We start from the raw sequence: 25161 nt of genomic DNA on the forward strand, positions 1-25161 counted from the left end.
TATAAATTTTTGTTTCTTAATAAAACTTTGAGGAGAACTACTTTTAGTTAGTAACCAGACAACATTACCACAGCTTCAACAACTAAATGTATGTTTTTTTTTTATTTTAATTTTTTTCGCCTCTCTCCACCCGGCCTGTCTACTGCGTCTATTTTTTCTCCCCCCCCCCCGCTGGTATTATTTTATTATTTTTTTACGGCTGGGGGGTTGATAATTACTTTTACTACATCATCTCTCTCCACCGTTCTTGACATTCCGATAGCCGTTCTTACCATAAGGTATTGAGGTATCTATTCCGAAAGCCATTCTTGCAATCTCAATAAAATATATAAGTATAAGAAAAACACGTAAAAATAGAATAATAGATCAGAAAGAGAAAAAAAAATCACTAAACTATTAGTCACAAAATTCAAAAATGTCATTGAAATGTCAGAAATCACTAAAAAAAATAACAGTATCTAAAATCAAAATTTCATTAAACATGTACACATATATAAAATACAAAATAAAAGTTTTAAAAAACAAAATAAAAGTAAAATATGAACACGCCATAAAAAAAATGAAAAAATATCGCAAAATAGATATTCACAAAAATAACAAGAATTCATTTTCAATATAAGAAAATGTAAAAAAAAGAAATTAGCGAAAATATCGCTTAAGAATGTCATAAAAATAAAAATTATAAAAATATAAAAATGTAATAATACAAAAATGTCATGAAACTAAAAAAAATAATAAAATATTATGAGAGTAATAAAAACAAAAAGTAAATAAAACAATAAAAATCATTAAAGAAAAATTAATCTCAAATATTCACTGACCTTTCTCGCGTGGAAAACATCAAATTTCTTGACCATCACCTGGTAGAGAACGTCAAGGTCTGCCGTGACTAATACTGGTCGTAATCCCTCGAAATATCTGAAAGTTTAAAAATAGTATTGTAGATGAGAATAGCTCGTTTTACTTTGTGGCATATATATATATATATATATATATATATATATATATATATATATATACATATATATATGCTACAAACTAAAACGAGCTATGTGTCAATGTCAGTGGATAATTATATTTGAAATATATATATATATATAACTATTTCATTTATTCACATAAATTTACTATACGAAAGTATAGATTTATGCGTAAACTTTAAGTATTTACTTCAAAAGTGCTCAATACGTAGGTAGAGCTAGTTAGTAATTTATAAAATATATATGGCGATTAAGCTACACTGAATATTCTGCGTTTCATCCAACTATAGGATTCGTCAGGCTTATGTCGCATAATCCTGACGAATCCTATAGTTGGATGAAACGCAGAATATTTAGTGTAGCTTTATTGCCATATATATTTTATAAATTACTATATATATATGTGTGTGTGTGTGTGTGTGTGTGTGTGTGTGTGTATTCATGCACACACACATATATGACTATAATGGCCACGAAACGGCGGCCCATATATTCATATATATGTTGATAAAAATAATCTCATGATAACCTGACATTATCTGCAGACGAGATGAGATGCCTTACAAGCAAAAAACAGCCGCAAAACACGATTATATGGTAGTCTACAAATGAAATAACTAAGAAGAGGAAAGGCCTGAAACGGTCCATATTCTTTGCTGATGACCCAACATTAATTAGAAATCGAGATGAAATATGTCACTAATGAAAACAGCCGATAAACATGATTATGTACAAGTCTACAAAGTAAACTGTTTGTTTTCTAAAATACAATATATTATTATAGCGAGTTTCTGCTACTGTTTCGGTAGCAAATTTCACTTATTTCAATACTAGTAGGACCAGTGTGCCAGCGTAACTCGGTCGAATTATGACCTAAAGCCAGAACAGATTCAATAAATAACCTTGAATACAAATTGAGTTAGCCCTGGAAAATAGTGGGCAATGGCGACCATGGTCAAAATGAAATTATCTGGCTTCCACTATCGAGTATTGTCTGGCTGTCGCAGCTAGCGGAAACCATAGGCTGTCATTGGCAGCACTGGCAGTTACTGGCGATTAGTGCTGGTTTGGGGCGATTAATTGCGAGTAGTAGCGTTTAGTTTACAATTAGTATTGTTTTGAAGATGTTATTTGCATTTATTGGTGGACATTGGCTGCTTTTATAGCTGTCACTGTCGGTTACCAGTGCTCAATATCGCCTATGATCAGTATCGACCTCCATTGAATTGCTTCGAAATAAAATTGTCTCTCTTCAATGGCGCGCACTGGTGAACATTGACGTTATGAGGCGATTACTTGCGTTTACTGGCGGGCAGTGGCTTTCTTTGCAACTATCGATCATTGTCGGTCACAATCTATCATGACCACTGCAGGGCCCCTTGGATTGCTCTGAATCGAAATATCCTGTTTTCAATTGTCGGTCACTGTCATCCATTGGCAGGTATTGTAATATAGTGGCGGACACTGTTAGTCACTGGAAATTATGATTGTTATTGATGGTAACTAGTGACTAGTGCTCTTTTCAGGTGGTTACTATCACTTCTTGACAGGGGTAGGAAATAGTGGATAAAGCACTTGTCTTCAATTTTCGGGTACTGTCATCCAATGGAGGAAACCGTAATCCATAAAGGTTATTACTCTTTTTTATTATTTTTTTGTTAAAAATATTTTCCAAAATAAAATCTTAAATAAATATGACTTACCCAAATGTTTTCCCGTATATATGATACCAGTCTAGATACGTGTCATAAAAAGCTTGCTGAAAAAAAATGAAAGAAAATATTTCAGTAAAGAAATAAACACTGAAAAGAAGAAAATACCAATAAATAGTAAAAAAAGCCAAGCATACTGAAAATGATACGTAAAAATATAAAAAATTAAAATGTAAACAAGTAAAAAATGTAAGTAAATATTAAAAATAAGGAAAAATATAAATGAGTTTAAAATTTTAATAAGTAAAACAATAATTAAATAAAAATATAAGTAAAAAGCAGGGGCGCTCGGCTTTGCCCGTTTGTAAAATATACTAACAAATATTTTAGTTTACAGAGCGTTCGTATTTATTATTATAGAGTCAATTATTTCATATTATACTGTACACAATATATATAGTCATAATGATGTGTTCCCCAGTGCTCTCCGGCCAAAAATAGACGCGAAACAACTTGTAGAAAAATAAATGTCTTTATTCCTTTTTTTCAAAATGCTGCAACTACTAAAATCATTTGTTTGCGTGTAGCAATGAGAAAACTTAGCGACGACGTGGAGTAGAGAGGGTGTCGGTTGACTGTGTCGGTTGACGGTGTCGGTGGACAATCGAGCGATGTCTCAACAACCGGGCGCGTGTCTGTCTTTTCTCCTTATGCCTCTGACAAGCTACCCGCCTTGTTTATATTAGTCTTGTGTTCCCTGATGCACCTGCGATGTCAGCGACTTTAACCTGTGTCCCCATCAACGAGTACATCCGGCCTCCGTTACCGTTGACAATTCAACACCTGCAGATATTTTCGCACAATGCACTGTGCGACAATAATTTCCAAAGCAAAAAAAAAAAAAAAAAAAAAATGATTTGAGTGCTATCAGACAGAATCAAAACCGAAACTAAAACATAACAAAATAGTTTATTTGTACTCAGTATGGCTGGACTGTAAAAAGTAGTGTGAATTTTATTAAATACAAGCTGGGTTTCATGGCAAAAATGTTTTTGATAAAGTTATATAATTATACTAGCATGATTTGAGTGCCATCAGCTAGAATCGAAACCAAAACATAACAAAACATTATAATAAAATAAGTTTATTTCCCTAATATTACGTTGTAATTTGGCTTTCAAGCGCACTTGATGAATATTTTATTTTATTCAAATTAAATTAACGTTTCTACGTGGAATTCGCACCCTTGACATGACAAAACATTATGATTTGAGTGCCATCAGACAGAATCGAAACCGAAACCAAAACATAACAAAACATTAGTTTCGTGATTGAAACTCTGTCTACAATTTATTTGTACACAATATGGTTGAACTGTGGAAAGGAGGGTGAATTTTATTTAATACGAGTTGGTTTCCACGACAATAATGTTTTTTTTAATAGACAAGATGCAAGCAAGGGCGATCGGGCGGTTCAGAGAGTTGTATAATTATTCTAACACACCGCCCGGCGTTGCATCGTCGTAAGATAGGCTTAAATATGGTAGTTTAATTCATGCAGATTACGCATTTATTATTAATGAGACAATTCTCCAATCGAGTATTATAGTAAACCTAATATGTAGCAGTGAGATCAATATATATATATATATATATATATATATATATATATATATATATATATATATATATATATATATATATATGTATATATATATGTATATATATGTATATATATATGTATATATATGTATATATATATGTATATATATATATATATATATATATGTATATATATATATATATATATATATATATATATATATATATATATAACTTGGATGCCATCAGCTAATATCGAAACCAAAACACAACTCTGCACCCTCATTCTTTAGCCTCTGAGCAATACCTACATGAGCGCACGCACACACACATAATATATATATATATATATATATATATATATATATATATATATATATATATATATATATATATATTAATTTTATTTATACAAACATTAATGGCTACATATGTGCATACATGTTTCTGTAATCACCCACGTGATTATACATATATATATATATATATATATATATATATATATATATATATATATATATATATATATATATATATATATATATATATATATAATCACTTTAATTCCTTTTTTAAAAGATGGAATCGCCAGGATTCAAGCAATCAAGCAGGCATATATATACATGTCATCCCTTTTCAAAAAGATGGAATCGCCCAATCGTCGAAGAAAAGATGCAAGCAAGCAAGTTCCACAGACTTTTATAATTATATAGATAGACTAGCGGGCTGAGGTGGGGGCGCCCGGCTTTGCCCGGTCGTAAAATACGTTTAAATATGATATTTTAATTTGTCCAGATTTCGTATATATTATTATAAAATCGTAATTTCAAAAGTAAAAAAAAAGTATTTGGGTGCCATCAGCTAGAATCGAAATCGAAAGCAAAACTGTAGCATTCAAAGCTGGTGACGTTACCACTGTACCAACGTGACACACATATAAACTTATTAAAAATAAACTAAGGTGAATGTGCAAAACGTATAACGATTTTTTTTTTCGATTTTGACCCTTTTTGACCCCTTAAAAACTATTTTAACTGACTAAAGATCCATAAAAGAACGGTTCATAAAAAATCCAATTATTTGAGGCTCTTGGCGCCGCTCTTCGACTTTTAGTTTCGGTAGAGATAGAGTTTGAAAATATGGAGACAGACAGACAGACATAGTGGTTTTTATATATTAGATTATAAAACATAAATAAGTAAAAATAAAAATCGGTATACATCTCATATCACTTACCTTTTTTGCAAATCCGAGCAGATTTCCAAATAGGAAGTTTGGATTCGGGCCAGGAATATTCATTTGCCGGAATATCTTCATACTTTCCGATCTCGTTCTGTAAAAATAAATTCAACGACACACTTAAAAAATGGCTACTTGGGACTTTCTACAGGGTGTCCAAAAATGTACTGAACTTAATAGATTCTGAACTTAAATAGATTCTTTATTTTTTTTTTTATAATATCTTACTGTAATTTTTACACAATCTTACTAAGACATTAGAAAATTAAAAGTAAAAAAATGCAAAATTCAATCTTTATTTAAATGTTGCCCCTTTTCAGCTTCACATATTTATGCTGTTTCCGAAACATTATTTCAGATTGCAGGATCTCTGGATTGCGATTTAACTCCTTTATTTCGTTCCGCGAGCTGGTAGACGTCGGAACCTCAAACCCCAAACCCTATAAGAATTTAAGGAAAACACCAGGAACGAAATAAGCGAGTTAAATTGCAATCCAGAGATTCTGCAATCTGTCATGGATAATGGTTTGGAAAACGCACAAATATGCGAAACTGAAAATGGACAACATTTAAAAGACAATATTTTTTTTTTTTAATAAATAAAGATTGTTTTAATTTTGGCATATTTAAAAAAATTCTTAATATCTTAGATTGTGTTAAAATTACAGAAAGATATCATAAAAAAAAATAAAGAATCTATTTGAGTTCAAAATCCTTCAATGACTTTTTGGACACCATGTACAACTGGAATCGAACTCCGATCTATTTATTTAACAGGTCAAAAGCTAAAAAAAAAAAAAAAAAAAAAGAAAAATATAATTATCAAAAATCCAATATTTTTTTTAGAGCCTCATAAGAAAATATAGAATTAAAAGAAAAATACTTTGACATAAAAAGATATCTCCAAAATTATTCTGAGAAAATTTATTTATTATTTAGTGAAAAAATCTTATATGAAAATTAATCGTTAAACAGATTTGAGTACAAAATAAATATCAACTTGCTGACCAAAAGTTCACTATTTTTTAGACTTTTTTACGGGGGGGGGGTCACCTCTTATCAAGGCCCGGAAGCAACTCGAGGATAAGTGTTATTGCGTGTAGAGTAATCAATGGGATAGTATCGTAGTAATCATTAGTATTGGAGATTTGATAAAGTTTCTTACTTAAGGGGTCGATTCATCAGGAATTTGTTTATGTTGGACTTGAAGACATCCAAGTTGTAGTCAGGTGGGAAACAGGCAAACAGAAAAGAGTTCCACAGGCGTGCACTTCTAAGAAAGAAGCCCTGTTCATGGATTTAGGCACAGATAAAGACTGGGGAAAATTACTGACAGTGGTTTCAGCTAGACGGGTGGTTTTTTTTGTGAAAGATTGGCGAGGGGGGACTAGAGATTGGAGATCAGACGAGCACTTGCCATGGAAATAATGCTAAAACAAAGACAGGCTCGCAACGCCTCTTCTGTGGGAGAGAGGTTGCAGGGGAGAGAAAATGAGATCCCCCACTTTTATAGAAATAATAGAATTAAAAAACCGAAAAAAATAAAATGTCATCGTGTACTTCCTGACCAAATATCTACTATATTTTAGATCCTTATAAAAAATATATCTACAGTTAACAACATTTAAAAGAAAATATTTTTTTATATAAATAAAGATTGTTTGACTTTTGCCTATTTAAAAATTTCTTAATGTTTTGGCCAGGTTGTGTCAAAATTCCATAAAGATATCAGGGTTTGTATTACTGTACACATAGATTAAAAAAAGTTGTCAAAAAACAAATATATAACAAATAAATGTTATCAAAGGCAAGATAAGTTACTTTTCTACCAAACTGGATATATTTTTTTGTGTTTTTATTCAATGTAACATATTTATTCAGCTCGAAAAACATGCAGTGTTTACCGATGTATTGGAAAATTCAAAATGGCGCCCGACTCTCCCTTTAACAGGTTAAGTTTGGGAAAAGGTGTTATAAATAATAAACTAGACAAAATACTATTAAAAAACCACCGAATATATGTCAACTTATGTCACGTTAATATATATTGAGCGAATTTCTAACAGTATTTTGTTTAGTTTATTATTCCCAAACTTACCGTGTTCGGGCGCCATTTTGAATTTTCCTATACATCGGTAAACACTGTATGCTTTTCGAGCTGAATAAACATATTACATTGAATAAAAACGCGAAAAATATATCCAGTTTGGTAGAAAAGTAACTTATCTTGCCTTTGATAACATTTATTTGTTATATATTTGTTTTTTGACAACTTTTTTGAATCTATGTGTACAGTAATACAAACCCAGATATCATTATAAATAAATAATCTATTTAAGTTCAACACCCTTCAGTGACTTTTTGGACAACACGTACAAGTGGAATGGAACATCGATTTTTGGTAATAATTCGTTCTACATTAAAGACATCGATATTTATATTTCTACAGACATTCCTTACGAAAACGAAGTTGTAAAAATGGTTGTATTATTTTACCGCTGTTTCTGCTTCTTGTAAAATCGGTTTTCTCTATCGATCTTAACACTTTATCTCGACAAATCTACTATCATTTGTTAAAAGAAAAATAATTTGACATAAAAAAATATCTCCAAAATGTATTAATATTATTTTGAGAAATTTTATTTATCATTTAGAAATAAGTCTGAAAAAATATCACATAAAAATTATTTGTTTAACAGGTTAAAAAATAAAAAAAATAAATAAAATTATCAACTTCCTGACCAAAAATCTAATATTTTTTAGATACTTATAAGAAAATTTTGTTAAAAGAAAAATAATTCGATATAAAAAAAAAAATATCTCCAAAATGTATGAATATTACTGTGAGACATTTTATTTATTATTTAGATGCTGGTTGTTTTTGTTTTACGGCATATCAACCCTTTTCAGGTTATTTAATGCCGAATCCAAAGATTTTGAAGAAAATTTTTTTAATAGAATATATTTGTTGTTTTCAAGTCGGTTTCTATTTAACCCATAGTTGGGACCCTAACAGGTACTACCACTCCGGGTCAGAGTGGACTTGGAAGAAATGGTAATTAAAGGGTGGCTCCACACTCCCAAAAGCCCACAAGCTGGGGCCTCACCACTGGATATAGTTTAAGGTCATATCCAGGATCATTATTATTTAGAGAAAAGATTGAAAAAATCTTATATAAACTATAAAAAAAATATTTGTTTAACAGGTTTAAAACAACGAAAAAAAAAAAGAAGTAAATTACATTATCTTTTTGCTGACCAAAAATCCACTAAATTTTTAGATCCTTATGAGAAAATGTACAATTAAAAGAAAAAAATAATTCAACATAATGTTTGCTGTGTTATCAAGAAAGTAAATTGTATAAAAAAATCATTTTAAATGATTTGAAAACTGGTACAATTTTTAACCTAAAAAAGTAACATTTTATTAATTTTCTATTCCTACAAATCTACCATCAGACCATGTATGGAGTTGTAACATAGTGCGTATGAGTGCGTGAGAAAATATCAGTAGCAGTGAAGGATGGCTCGCTTGCGAAGGGATTAGCAGCAGCAGTAGCCGAAAAAGGCTCACATGCAAATTAGGAAGTGTGCGTGAGAAGAAAAAGAAAAAAAAGGAGAATAAATGCATCAAGTGGTCGACAAAAGCAAAGTGCGGGTTGAAGAAAATAGACGTGTGGAGACGAGGACGAGAATGGGTCGGCTGTGGCCGGCATGCGGTTGGAGGGAGGAGAAATGACCAGGCTAAATGGACATGGCAGCGAGAGACTTTTTAAGTGGTGTTGAAACGGGAGGGTAACGGAATAAAAACTCTTGTTTATGAATTAGTAAAGTAAAGAGTAACGTTACGTAACGTTATGTAACGTTACAGAGTAATGTTGTTGTATTTCGGCTGGTGAATCTGTGTCCCATTTGAAAGTTTGTGATAAATTGCAGAAACGTATCTGTAATTTGATTGACCCCCCCCCAAGAAAAAAGCTTTCTTCATTGCAACCTCTTTCTCACAGACGTGATGTTGCTAGTCTCAGTCTTTTCTACAAATGCTATTATGATACGTGTTCATCATTTTGTTATTTTTCTTATTAATTTGTTCAAGCTGGGGATGGAGCATGCTACCGGATGCAAAACATTCACCAGCTAACTCAGATATTCCAACCAAGAGATCTTTTTAAGATTCTGACTACCCCTTTAAATGCAACTGTCTATCTCTCTCTTGCACTTGGTTCATCGGGTATATTTGCCTGGTAGTTTTTGAAATTCTTTTTCATGAGCCCAGTTTCTCCTATAATATCTGGAATAGTAGAAATCTTCCTCAGATTCCAGTTTCTTTTCATGTCATACATTAGACTTTGGTATTTCTTATTCTTTTCCCTTTCAGCTCCGTTTAACTCAGCATCATGGGGGAGCATTAACTTCTACTATGGTTGCTTCTTTCTCCTTCTTGTCCGATATCACTATCTCAACTTTTATGGCCCCGTTTTCTAGGTATGTAGTTTTAGGAATTAGGCTGTCATAGTGGATAGTGTATGACTTGTTTCTCATTTAATTGTTTTAAGGTGCCCATTTATCTGAGGCAAACACTTGAACTCTTTATGAGATACATAGATATTCGAATGTTCTCCATCTCTCTAGACATTCGAGGATAGTGTCTACTACACATTCAATTTTGTTTTATTTTACTTCAATCGAAGTTCTCAGAAATCAAGGGGCCCACGACCTGGAGCAAACACTTGAAGTCTATATGAGACACATAGATATTCGAATATTCCATTAAAGTTCTTTATTTCTCAAACACTCAGTTAGTAAAGAAATTGAGAACATAATTTTCCTCTCCCAAATTAATTATTTTCATACGTTGTAGTATAGCTTTCGTTTTGGTCTCTTGTTCATACTGGATTCCAAGAAAAGAATTTATGTAATCTGGTGGAGTGTCCAGCTTCGTGCTATTTACTTGAGGTAACATCACTTGAAGAAGGTGCACGATTTCTCATAAAAGCTAATATGGGTTAGCCATAGTGAGGAGATCTTATTTGGGCAGCGAATACGAAATGTGATTTTGAATATTTGGTCATGGTTTACTTCTATGGAAAAAGTATCCTCATGCCAGGTTATTCTGGCAAACCCATGTACAGAGAGTCCTTAGACACTCGAGGACAGTGTCTAGTAGGCATTAATGGCGACGAATGTGAGTGACAAAGCGTACTTCTAACTTTTATGACCGAGGCATTAAAAGAGCGTAGCAAAAGCGCATTGAGAATGTTGGTGACTATGTCGAAAAAAAAAAAATTGAGCACAAAAGGTCGCTCGTTTTAATGGTACGACTTTAGTCTTCGTAGCTCTTCAACATTTTAGTTTTTGAGTTTTAAAAATCGGAGTATTTACATTTGAACGACGCTCATACGTTTCTTATTTTTCTACATAGTCACCAGCGATAAACGATGGCAGTGTATGGGTATCCGGAGCGGGCTTTATCACACGAGGCTAGTTCTATAAGTTAAGCATCGTATGTTTAACTAAAAATGTTGTAGAATTAAGAAGACGGGAGTGGTACCATTTAAACGAGCGACGTTTTGTGCTCCAGAATTTATTTTTCTACATAGTCACCACCATTCTTAATGCATTTTTGCTAGCGATGTCATCCGAGGATCGTTCCAAATGTAAAGGCTCCTATTTTTTGACCCAAAACGTTGAAGAACTATAAAAACGAGAGTGGTACCATTAAAATGAGCGACATTTTGTAATCCAGAATTAATTTTTGTACATAGTCACCAGCATTCTCAATGCATTTTGGTCAGTAATGAACGATGTGCATGGGTCTCCAGAACGCGTCTTTTCTTTTTCTTTTTTTTATTAGAGTAGGTGTGCTAGTAAATATATGACTTTGCAACGAGTAGAAGATAATTCCCTCGACATAAGTAGACAGAAATTGCAGTTGGCTGTAGCAACCATGTGAACACGGATGCAAGTCGGTGCGAGATAAGATTGCAGCGTCGTCGTCAGCACTTAACTTATATGCAGTCATGTTTGAACTTTATTTGAAAAAAAAAAATATCGTGGAAGGATTTTGTAACAAAAACGGTTGATATTCTCGGCCGACTTTATCGTCGGAATTTACGGAAGGGATTTTTAAAAAAAGAAGACCATTTTTTTAATGGAATTTCAGGGAAAAAATTGTAACACATCAAAAAAGTCTTTAAAATTCTTTTTTCATGAGTCCATTTTTTCCGATAACAACTGGAATGATAGAGATCTTCCTAAGATTCCAATTTCTTTTCATGTCGTACATATTTCTTATTCTTTTCTCTATCAGTTCCGTTTAACTCAGTATCATGGGTGAACACTAACTTCTACTAAGGTTGCTTCTTTCTCCTTCTTGTTCCATATTATTACGCCAGGTTTTATGGCTCCGTTTTCTATGTACGGAGTTGTACAAATTAGGTAGTCATAGTGGAGGTGTATGATTAATTTCTCACTTAATTGTTTTATTTTTCCTTCCAACGAAGTTCTCAGAAATCAAGGTGCCCACTACCTGGGGTTAACACTTGAACTCTATATGAGATACATAGATATTCGAATGTTCTATTAAATTTCTTTATATCTCAAACACTCAGTTAGTAAAGAAATTGAGAACATAATTTTCCTCTCCCAAATTAATTATTTTCATACGTTGTAGTATAGCTTTCGTTTTGGTCTCTTGTTCATACTGGATTCCAAGAAAAGAATTTATGTAATCTGGTGGAGTGTCCAGCTTCGTGCTATTTACTTGAGGTAACATCACTTGAAGAAGGTGCACGATTTCTCATAAAAGCTAATATGGGTTAGCCATAGTGAGGAGATCTTATTTGGGCAGCGAATACGAAATGTGATTTTGAATATTTGGTCAGGGTTTACTTCTATGGAAAAAGTATCCTCATGCCAGGTTATTCTGGCAAACCCATGTACAGAGAGTCCTTAGACACTCGAGGACAGTGTCTAGTAGGCATTAATGGCGACGAATGTGAGTGACAAAGCGTACTTCTAACTTTTATGAGCGAGGCATGAAAAGAGGGTAGAAAAAGCACATTGTGAATGGCGGTGACTATGTAGAAAAATAAATTTATTGAGCACAAAAGGTCGCTCGTTTTAATGATACCACTTTCGATTTCGTAGGTCTTTAACATTTTAGTTTTTAAGTTTAAAAATAGGAGTATTTACGTTTGAACGACCCTCGTATTTTTCTTATTTTTCTACAGGATCACCATCATTCTTAATGCACTTTTGTCAACAATGAACGGTGGCTGTGTATGGGCGTCCGGAGCGGCTCTATCATACGAGGCTAGTTCTATAAGTTAAGCCTCCTATTTTTAACTAAAAATGTTGAAGAGTTAAGAAGGCGGGAGTGTTACCATTAAAACGAGCGATTTTTTGTGCTCCAGAATTTATTTTTCTACATGGTCACCATCATTCTTAATGCACTTTTGCCAACGATGAACGGTGGCTGTGTATGGGCGTCCAGCGCCCACTTTGTCATACGAAGGTCGTCCCAAATTTAAACCTTCTATTTTAAAACTCCAAAAGTTGACGAGTTACGAAGATGGGGGTGGTATTATTAACAGACCGACACTTTGTGTTCCAGAATATATTTTTCTACATAGTCACCACCATTCTTAATACACTTTTGCCAGCGATGTTATACGAGGATCGTTCCAAATGTAAAGCCTCCTTTTTTTTTACCCAAAACGTTGTAGGGCTACGAAGACGAGAGTGGTACCATTAAAAGAGCGACCTTTTGTACTCCAGAATTATTTTTTCTACATAGTCAACAGCATTCTCAATGCACTTTTGGCCAGCAATGAACGATGTGCAGGGGTCTCCAGAACGCGTCTTTTCTTTTCTTTTATTTATTAGAGTAGGTGTGCTAGTAAATATATGACTTTGCAACGAGTAGAAGATAATTCCCTCGACATAAGTAGGTAGAAATTGCAGTTGGCTGTAGCAACCATGTGAACACGAATGCAAGTCGGTGCGAGATAAGATTGCAGCGTCGTCGTCAGCACTTAACTTATATGCAGGCATGTTTGAACTTTATTTGAAAAAGAAAAAAATGCGTGGAAGGATTTTGTAACAAAAACGGTTGATATTCTCGGCCGACTTCATCGTCGGAATTTACGAAAGGGATTTTTAAAAAAGAAGACCATTTTTTTTAATGGAATTTCAACTAAAGAATATTAACACATAAAAAAAGAAAAACTATTTTAATGCAATTACAGATAGAAAATGTTAACATATAAAAAATTGCCATTTTTCTTTTAAAATGCTATTTCAGGGAATTTACGGAAAGAAAAATTTTGTTTTTTTAAATGCAATCTTTTAATGCAAGCTCCGGGAGAAAATGTTAACACATCAAATAAATTAAAAAAAAAAAAGAAAAAAAAAGAAAAGAAAAATAAAAATGAAAAAAAAAGAAAAGGAATAAAACATATGGTGAAAAAAAGCAAAAAAAAAAGAAGCGAATAACAAAGAAGGTGAAAAAAGAAAAAAGAGAATAATAATTAGGTGAAGAAAAGACATAAAAAAGAAGACGAAGAAAAAGAATAAAAAAGTAGGCGAAAAAAAAAGAAAAAAGAAAAGGAATAAAAAATAAGTTAAAGAAAATGGAAAAAAGAAAGGGAATAAAAAGGAGAAAAAGAAAGCGATTAAAAAATAAGTTGAAGAAAAAAGAAAAAGAAAGGGAATAAAAAAGAAGGCGTAGAAAAAGAAAAAAAAGAAATGGAATAAAAAGTTAAAAAAACAAAACAAAACAAAACAAAACAAGAACGCGTTCCTTGAAGAATCCTTCGTAATATAAAAGCAAACTTTACATTGATATTTTATTTGGATTTTTCGAACTATTATTTTCATCAACGTTTCTGTCGACGTAATCTTCGACTTTATTTAAGCGTATGGTATCAAACACGGAACTCTAACCTGCTCCACTTCGTGTTCCGAAGTAGCAAACAGCAATATATATATATCCATTTCACTAAACAAATCAGAATTATCATCCATTCTTTCAACGTGACCATACCATCAAAGTCTCCTGTTCTGCACACATTTTCCTATACTGTCCAGATTTAATCTTCCTCTGGCGTCATCAGAACTAATGTTGTCTTTAGGACTCGCATTACTCATTCATGTAATTCTCATATCATTTCTCGTCATGCAACACATGTCCTCAACCCTCACTGGCTACAAATGTCAGATAGATTCTGCCTTTGGTCGACAATTGTAACGCTCTGCTGATAAGTAAAGGCAAAAGTTCCCTGAACTTACAGCATTCACCCATTTTTGCATTCGGATTAGAACCTGTTCCACCCTGTGCTCCGAGGCAGCAAAACTTTGGCACCTTCAATGGCTTTGCCATCCAGATCAACTTCCTTCCCATCTGACTTCCCATCTACTTCCATTTTCTTAACATTTCTCACAGAAAAATTGGAACTAAAAAAAAAAAAAAAAATGATAGGACGAAATGGTTTTTGAATTTTGGAGATGAGGATTGATAATTTGTATTGTTCGAATTACTACTCTCATCCGGGGTGTTAATCTCACAACGTTTCGGTCGATATATTCTCCGACCTTCTTCAGGTGTACCTTGTAAAAACCGAGAATTTTGAACCGAACCCATATAGTTAGCATGCTGTCTTCAAAGACAAGTAGCGTAACGGATAAATTACTATGTAACAAAATTTTTGAGATGAAGATGAATAATTCGTAATCTTTAAATTCTTTCGACAACTCTTCTTATCTTGGATGTTATTCTCACGACGTTTCAGCCGATTTAACCCCCGACTTTCTTCAGGTGTATCTTGTCGAACTCGGATAATCTTCCTGTCGAACTGGGAAATCTGCACGAAAATTTAAACAGAACTCTTTATTTAATCCACGGGGGTAGCATGCTCTCGTTCTGTCAGCCTTGACTTGGCAGAAGTCCTAAGCAATTTTGGAGATGAGGATGAGGGTTGATAATTCGCATTATTTGGATTATTCTCACAACGTTTTATCAGAATTTTATTGTAAGTTTTTTTATTTAATTTTTAATTTTTTTAAATTTTTTGGTGTTTAACGTTTTTACAAATTTTTAAATATTTTTATAAGTTAAAAAGATTTTCTTTGTAATTAATTTTCTTATACATTGTTTTGTAGATTCGTTTAGAATTTATTGTTCTTTTCTCTCTCTCTTCCTTTTTTACTCCTGCCCCCATCACATTTTTTATTTTACCTCTCATGATGATGTATTTTTTCCCCAATTCTACTATAATTTTTTTTTTCATTTCTAATCTGAATGTTTTCAAAGTCAGTGTTGTCTTATATATATATATATATATATATATATATATATATATATATATATATATATATATATATATATATAGTTTTTTCTTCTGTTCTGACGAGAAGCATTTGGTTTCGAAATGTCATGACCTAAAGAGGTTTCTCCGTTATTAATCTTTCTGTGATCCTTATTGACTTGAAAATGTAATAAAGTTCCTAACTTTACACTTTAAGATCTTAGCTTATATGTGTGTGTGTGAGAGAGTCGTTTTAGTCGTTCCCCCGTTTGAATTCGTCACCCTATACAAAAGTACCCCTTCGATTCGGCTTTAAAAAGTGAGGGCGAAACCCGTCGGCTGACTCTACCCCCTTATTTATTTATTTATTTTTTTAAAAACCTCCATTAAATGTTCTTCTTCCGCCCTTCTTTTTACTGTGGATACAAAAAAACTCAGTCTTTCTTATTTAACAGCTACAATAGAGTTTTGTATCCCTGCTAAAATTATATATATATATATATATATATATATATATATATATATATATATATATATATATATAGAGAGAGAGAGAGAGAGAGAGAGAGAGGGGGGAGGGAGATAATAAAGGAACAAGCCAACTTATATGCCTATCAAGTTTTGTCTTTGTTTTATAACTAGTTTTTTCCTTTTTCATCTATCTCATCGGAATACTAGCTCCATTATTCTCGTCATCTTCTATAATAATAAAGTAGCCACAAAAATTCCCCTCTAGATATAAGTGTCGTAAGTTTGCAGCAACAGATGCCACATACGAATTCAATACAGCTTGGCTAATAGACACTATCTTATGTAGCTTTCAAACACTATTCCAGACACATCCAGTCGTGATAATAAAATATTACTTTGCATCGTACAATCAACATCATCATAATCGCAACATCATTTAAGGAAGGAGTCCCTATTTTTTTTCTCTAAATATGTAGGCCTACCACTGCTACCAATAGTCACCGGTAGAAATTCTACACATTTCACAGATTCTGTGATTACACCGACCGTAACTAGCTCATACATACATACATCGATCTAACATAATTTTTCCAAATTTTGGGTTTCCCTCGCCAAAGTTATTTAATTCTGATTGATTGAACTCTGATAATTCTCATATTCCGGAATCCAGTTCTTCACTTTATAAACGAACGGTTGCTAACATTAAAATATGGCGTCACTAAGAGATACAGTCCTGGTCAAAATCATAAGACCACTTAAGAAAGTAAGCGTTTACGCATAATATCGAATTTTTAATCAAACGAATGGTTGAAACCATTACCAAAAGGGAAAATATAATGGGAAAAAATGAAATCTGCTTCATTCGAAACCTTAACCCTGATCTAATAATTATTTAAAAAAAAAAAACAACATTTTCACCGGCGTCAAATTCTTTTAATGCATAGGTCATTTCAGTCATGCGAGATCAAAAAAAAAAAAAAAAAAATACAAAGGAAAGAGAAAATCTTTTAAAAACCATTAAACCCCCCGTTACTTACTTTCTTTTATAAAGTTTAAAACACGCTATCCACTACAAGAATCTCCTTTGTCGTTGTCGTTGACGTCGTCTTCAAAACAACAACAAAAACAATATACAAGTTCTTTTTAACCATTGAACAGACTTGTATTCCGTTCCCTTCATTTTATTTTTTTTTTACTCTAGTTTACATATTGTCTTTCGCAAATTTTAACATTATGCTTTCTTTTAGCGCCTTTAAAACACACTATCCACTACAACACTCTCCGTCGTGGTCGTCGTCGTCGCCGTCGCCGTCGCCGTCGCCGTCGAAAACTACAACAAAACAGCTTCCCTCGATTTAAACCTTTCATTTGTGTCTTTATCCCATTAAAAACACTTCGCACTACAGGCACCTCATCCGTTCGTTTCCTTTTCTTTTTAATACAACATATTCCATATTGCATAAATGGGTGCGCCCTAACAATTGGCACTCCTCCTTAAACATATCTTTACTTTTTCAGCTTTTTTTTTTTCAACTAATTTTGCAGAATATTGTCGCTCGGACAATAAACTACCATATTATAAAAAAAAAGCATTGACACAAAAGCTTTTTCCTTGCAAATCTTTAAATATATAGCTTTTCTTCTTCTTCTTCTTCTCCTCCTCCTCCTCCACCTCCTTCCGTATTTACTATAACGTTGCATGTGGAACGGAAACCCCTTTCCAAATATTTTAATGTGCAGCCTTTCATGATAGCCGAGAGTCCAATCGATAATAATTCGCACAAATAGTTGAAAAAAAAAAAAAAAACAACAACAAAAAAACAAAACAAAAACCAAAGCAAAAACACACACACACACACACACACACACACACACACACACACACACACACACACACACACACACACACACACACACACACACACACACACACAAGGTCAACTTTAGTAATGGCGGGTTCCAATTGTTCAGGTACATCCTAACATGGTTTGGCGGACCAGAACAATGCTGACCCCAGATTTCCCCTTTTCAGTTTTTCATACTTTTGTTTTTTATTTTTCACTTATCCGTAAATTTATCAGGCGATTATCAGCGCTTACAGGTTTAAATTTGAAATTATAACGCCCCTTTTCTCTTCCCTGCAACCTCTATCCTACAGAAGAGGCGTTGCGAGCCTGTCTTTGTTTTATCGTTATTGCCACGGCAGGTGCTCGTCTGAGCTCCAATATCTGGTCCTCCCCTCGCCCAACAACCACTTTTTGGCCGCTCCCATCGTTTATGTTGTCACTAGCATTTAGATTTTTCCTTTTCAATTTTTCGCAAACTTCTACAATGCTTTTTTTATTTTACATGGAGGTCACCACTTATCAAGGCCCGGAAGCTACTCGGGGATAAGGGTTATTGCGTGTACAGTAATCAATGGGATAGTGTTGTAGTAATCGTTAGTATTGGAGATTTGATAAAGTGTCTTACTTAAGGGGGCGGTTCACCAGGAATTTGCTTATGTTGGACTTGAAGACATCCAAGTTGTAGTCAGGGGGGGGGCAGGCAAGCGGTAGAGAGTTCAACAGGCGAGCAGTTCTGAAAAAGAAGCTTTGTTCATGGAATTTACGTTTTGATTTAGGTACAGATAAAGACTGGGGAAAAACATTGACAGTGGTTTCAGCTAGACGGGTGTTTATCGTGAAAGATTGGCGAGGGGGGGGTCAGAGACTGGAGCTCAGACGAGCACCTGCCATGGCAATAACGATAAAACAAAGACAGGCTCGCAACGTCTCTTCTGTGGGATAGAGGTTGCAGGGAATAGAAAAGGGGCATCACCCACTAAGCTTATCATAGATTAGACGCTTAGCTGTCACGTTACCAATCACGTTACCAATCACGTTACCAATACCTTGGGAAAAAATCGTTTCCACTTTACTAACAGAAAAGGGAAACAGTTAACGGCTAGAGGCAGCATTAACAACTGACGTGACAAAAAAGTGTGTGTTCCATTTATTAGAACGTTATCATTACAAATTGATCCCCGACTATTACAGTCATTAAAAATACTGACTTAATTTTTTTTAAATCTGAAAATTAAGTCTGTACTCGATAATTGCTGGAAAAAAATTACAGCAAAGTGAAAAGGAAAATTTTTAAGGCTATGCGAATAATTGCTTAAGTCTGCCGCAATGTTTTTTGGTTGTTTCTTTTCCTTGTGACACAAGCCCTCGCCCCCCCCCCGCCGTAATAAATTGTATTTTTGTTATAGACTACACGCGGACGGTGACACCTGCTATCTATTAGGCCACACTACCCTACTTTTATTTGACACGTTAGATGAAAGCACAGATTAATCACATCACATAATCAAATCCCCCATATTAAGAATGCGTTTATAGATACTAACGTTGTTACTTTGACACGGTATATTCATTTTGACCACGTGTCCGTTATTTTACTGGGTCGGGAGTGGTTCCCACTATCAACCATAGTTTAATTGTTTTTTTTTTTTAATTTTTAAAGTTTTTACCAGGGCAACGCCGGTACACGGACCCTGGTAGTATATATATATATATATATATATATATATATATATATATATATATGTGTGTGTGTGTGTGTGTGTGTGTGTGTGACTTCATTATTTAAAATTAATGTTTATCATATTGTGTTAAATTTTATACAATGTGTGGGATCATCGCCGAGCATATGTGCTGCTTCTTTGGATCGTCTTACTTTCCACCTTTCTACTCTGTCTGTAATTTTTACTTCGTCTTGTGAGAATAGATGGTCTCCCTTTTCCCTCCACATGTAGTCAGCCATACACGAGTTTCTATTCTGATAGGCATTTATTATTTCAGAAGGAACATGATTACACAACGCCAATGACACAGACATGTATAAAAATCACCGTTGAACTGACACAAAGTTCTGTTGGTATAGGGATAATATCTCTACTACTGCATAAAAGTAACTGTGTGTGCTGTGTGTGTGTGTTCTGTGCGTGAGTGTGTTAGAGAGAGAGAGAGAGAGAGAGAGTGTGCGTGTGCGAAAAGAGAGTGTGCGTGTTGTGCGTGTGTGTATGTGTGTGTGATATATATATATATATATATATATATATATATATATATATATATATATATAGAGAGAGAGAGAGAGAGAGAGAGAGAGAGTTTCATATGGAATCGGAAACGGTTTGGCCGATTTTGTTTAAATTTCACACGAAGGTAAATTCATGTGTCTAGGAATGTTCTTATGTAGGTCTTGCACCAGAATGCTTTCGATAAGTATCGAAAATCGATTAAAAAAAAAAATTTCTATTGAAGAAAAAAGTTCGATTTTGAACAAAGTTAACACTTTTATACTATCAAAAATCAAAAGTGTATTCGAGAAGTTTTAATCACCGCACAAGCAGAAAGGTCCAGACTATAAATCAACTGCAGATAGGGGCGTTTCGAAATGATTTTTTCTGTTTAGATCACAATTGAACTCTAATACTTGACTTTTGTACGCTTAACTTTAATTCAAGTCATTACGTAAAAATAATTCCATCAAATCAACAGTTGGTTCTTTGATATGACAGGGGCGCGTTCGAAATGAATATTTCTGTTTAGAGCACAATTGAACCATGATACTTTACTTTAGAATTTTAAACTTAAAGTCAAGCCATTATTTACAAATAATTTTATAAACTCAACAGTAGATTCTCTACAGTGCAATGTAGACTACAATGTATTGTTGACTAAGTCACTGCGGGGGAGACATGAGAAGCTTCCTCCCGGCACATTACGGGGGAGGGGCGGGTAGTCCCTAACTAGAACAAGTAATCGATCGATTTGGTTGAAAAAAAAAATGGGTGATTTAACCGATACCAATGACAATAAAAATATGAGTGGGCGGAACATTTGTGGATCCTCATCAATCCCGGACAACGTCAGGTTTTCCTGCTAGTACAGTCTAACATTTATATGTATATACGAGGTGGAGCCTGGCCAATACCAGACGGGTGACCATTTGTGAATGCTATGCGCTCTACCCATTTATATGTACGGTATAATCGCGTGTACACACCGGTTCTCGTTAGAACGCCGATGTAAGCAACGTGGACCCTTGCCAGTAACAGATGGGTGACCATTTGTGGAATAATAGGCTTTGTACACCATCTTTCCATAGTGAGAATATACATGCGACCCGGGACAATTTGCGATTTTGATATTCCTTTTACAATTCCTTTTTCAGAGAAAGCCATCATAGCCCGCCAGGTTCTTTCCAAGAACTTCACTGAAGTTAAGCAACGTAGAGCCTGGTCAGTATCAGATAAGTAACCATTTTGGAATACTAGGCGCTGCATGTGATCTTCCCATGACCTGGATATATATGCGGCTTGGAGCAGGTTGTAATTATCATATATCCTGTAAGCTTTCTCCTTTGGAGGAAGTCGGCATATCCCATCCAAGGCTATATGCCGCAGCAGTTTATTATTGCCAGTTTATAGCTTCTTTCCAAGAACTTCACAAGTTAAGCAACGTAGAATCTGGTCAGTACCAGATGGACGGCCATTTAGAAATATTACGTTTTCTACGTCAATTACATGAATTACATGAATGAGTGATGCGAGTCCGAAAGATAACATTAGTTCTGATGACGCCAGAGGAAGATTAAATCTGGACAGTATAGGAAAATGTGTGCAGAACAGGAGACTTTGATGGTATGGTCACGTTTAAAGAATGGATGATAATTCTGATTTGTTCTATGAAAGGGATATGTATTGCTGTTTGCTACTTCGGAACACGAAGTGGAGCAGGTTAGAGTTCCGAGTTTGATAGCATACGTCTAAATAAAGTCGGAGATTACGTCGGCAGAAACGTTGATGAAAATAATAGTTCGAAGAATCTAAATAAAATATCAATGTAAAGTTTGCTTTTATATTACGAAGGATTCTTCAAGAAACGCGTTCTTGCTTTTTTTTTTTTTTTTTTAACTTTTTAATTCCCTTTCTTTTTTTTTTTTTTTTTAACTTTTTTTAATTCCCTTTCTTTTTTTTTTTTTTTTTTTAACTTTTTAATTCCCTTTCGTTTTTTTTTGTTTGTTTTTTTTAACTTTTTAATTCCCTTTCTTTCTTTTTTTTTTTTTTTGCTTTTTTCGCCTTCTTTTTTGTTCCCTTTCTTTTTTATTTTCCCCCTTCTTTTCTATTCTGTTTCTTTTTCTTTTTTCGCGTTTTTTTTTCTATTCCCTTTCAGTATTTCTTTTTTCTTCAACTTATTTTTTTAATCGCTTTCTTTTTCTCCTTCTTTTTTTATTCCTTTTCTTTTTTCCATTTTCTTTAACTTATTTTTTATTCCTTTTCTTTTTTATTTTTTCACCTACTTTTTTATTCTTTTTTCTTTTTTCTTCATCGCCTTTTTTATGTTTTTTTCTTCACCTAATTATTATTCTCTTTTTTCTTTTTTCGCCTTCTTTGTTAATTGCTTTTTTCTTCTTTTTTTTCACCATATGTTTTATTCCCGGTTTTTTTTCTTCATTTTTCTTTCTCTTTTTTAAAAAAATTTATTTGATGTGTTAATATTTTCTCCCGGAACTTGCATTAAAAGATTGCATTTAAAAAAAAAAAAAAAATTCTTTCCGTAAATTCCTTGAAATTGCATTAAAAAAAAATGGCGTTTTTTTTATGTTAACATTTTCTCTCCGTAATTGCATTAAAATAGTTTTTCGTTTTTTATGTGTTAATATTTTTTAGCTGAAATTCCATAAAAAAAAAATGGTCTTCTTTTTTAAAAATCACTTCCGTAAATTCCGACGATAAAGTCGGCCGAGAATATCAACCGTTTTTGTTACAAAATCCTTCCACGATATTTTTTTTTTTTTTCAAATAAAGTTCAAACATGACTGCATATAAGTTAAGTGCTGACGACCAAGCTGCAATCTTATCTCGCACCGACTTGCATTCGTGTTCACATGGTTGCTACAGCCAACTGCAATTTCTGTCTACTTATGTCGAGGGAATTATCTTATACTCGTTGCAAAGTCATATATTGACTAGCACACCTACTCTAATAAAAAAAAGAAAAAGAAAAAAAAGACGCGCCCCAGCAAAAGTGCATTGAGAATGCTGGTAACTATGCAAAAAAATTAATTCTCGAGTACAAAAGGTCGCTCGTTTCAATGGTACCACTCTCGTCTTCGTAGCTCGTCAACTTTTTGAGTTAAAAAAATAGGAGGCTTTACATTTGGAACGATTCTTGTATGACATCGGTGGCAAAGTGCATTAAGAATGGTGGTGACTATGTAGAAAAATAAATTCCAGAGCACAAAAAGTCGCTCGTTTTAATGATACTACTCCCGTCTTAACTCTTCATTATGTTTAGTTAAAAATAGGAGGCTTTACTTATGTAACTAACTTGGTATGATAAAGCCGAATACGGACGCCCATGCACAGCCATCGTTCATCGCTGACAAAAGTGCATTGAGAATGCTGGTGACTATGTAGGAAAATCCCCAGTTTGAACAAATTAATAAGAAAAATAAAAAAAAATGATGAACACACATCATAATAGTATTTGTAGAAAAGACTGAGACTAGCAGTATCACGTCTGTGAGAAAGAGGTTGCGGTGAAGAAGAAAGTGCTGGTGGTTAATCAAATTACAGCTACGTTTCTGCAATTCTTCCAGAACTTTGAAATGGGACTCAGATTCAGCAGCCGAAATACGACAACATTACTCTGTAACGTTACGTGACGTTACACTTTACTAATTAATAAAAATGTAACGGCATTTTTTCTTTCTGAACAAAAACATTTATTACCGTTACTATTCCGTTTCGAAACCGCTTAAAAAGTCTGTGGCTGCCACATGTCCATTTAGCTTGACCCACGTTTCTCCTTTCTCCAACCACATGTCGCCCACAGCCAGCCTATTCTCGTCCTCGACTTTACATGTGCATTTTCTTCGACCCGCACTTTGCTTTTGCCGACTACGTGGTGCATTTTTTCTCCTTTTTTTCTTTTTCTGCTCACGCACACTTCCTAATTTGCATATGCGCCTTTTTCAACTGCTGCTGCTTCTAACCTCTTCATAAGCCAGCCATACTCCACTGCTGCTGACATTTTCTCACGCACTCATATGCACTATGTTACAACCCAATACATGGTCTGATGGTAGATTTGTAGAGATAGATTACCATCAGAAATATATATATATATATATATATATATATATATATATATATATATTGTATATATATATACTGTATATATATACATACAGTATATATATACATACAGTATATATATACATACAGTATATATATATACATACAGTATATATATATATATATATATATATATATATATACACACACACACACACACAGTATATATATAATATAAACAAATTCCTGATTAACTGCCCCCTTAAGTAATGTAACTTTATCAAATCTTCAATACTAACGATTACTACGACACTATCCCATTGATTACTGTACACGCAATAACCCTTATCCCCGAGTGGCTTCCGGGCCTTGATAAGTCGTGACCTCCATGTAAAAAAAAACAACAAAACACAACAACAACAACAACAACAACAACAACAAAAAAAACATAAAAAATAAGCAGTAGTTACGTTCTGAGATGCGTTGGTTTAAAAATGGCGGACGCTTAGTTTGTCAATTTAAGTCAAAGGTTATCTCCCTTGTTTGTCATACTGAATTGGTCGCACAACTCTTCCACATTAAAACATATAAAACTCGATAATTTGATAAATTCTATTTTTACTTGTAATTAGTTTTCTACTGTGTCATTTTTCGTAATTTTTATTTTCAATATATACTAATTTTAAGCATAAGTACATAATAATGTTCTCACCTGAAATGCGTTGGTTTAAAAGATCACCCATGTAAACATGTCCAGTTTTACTTGTATCAAGAAAGATA

General features: G+C 33.6%; 1 protein-coding gene across 1 annotated transcript in view; it reads right to left on the reverse strand.

Moving 5' to 3' along the window:
- The window catches only part of LOC145266945 (putative cytochrome P450 CYP13A2), a 69567-nt gene extending 51915 nt beyond the window's left edge, over window positions 1–17652 (reverse strand). The window contains exons 1-4 of the mRNA XM_080122763.1: window positions 17288–17652; window positions 5470–5566; window positions 2684–2739; window positions 822–918 (exon numbers count right to left, since the gene is read on the reverse strand). Coding sequence (XP_079978889.1) covers window positions 822–918; window positions 2684–2739; window positions 5470–5550 — 234 coding nt within the window. The 5' untranslated portion in view covers window positions 5551–5566; window positions 17288–17652. The remainder of the gene's footprint in view (window positions 1–821; window positions 919–2683; window positions 2740–5469; window positions 5567–17287) is intronic.
- Window positions 17653–25161: the final 7509 nt, after the last annotated feature.

The sequence above is a fragment of the Euprymna scolopes genome, chromosome 42 (assembly GCF_053919585.1).
Source record: "Euprymna scolopes isolate OS-2025 chromosome 42, ASM5391958v1, whole genome shotgun sequence".
Classification (NCBI taxonomy): domain Eukaryota; kingdom Metazoa; phylum Mollusca; class Cephalopoda; order Sepiida; family Sepiolidae; genus Euprymna; species Euprymna scolopes.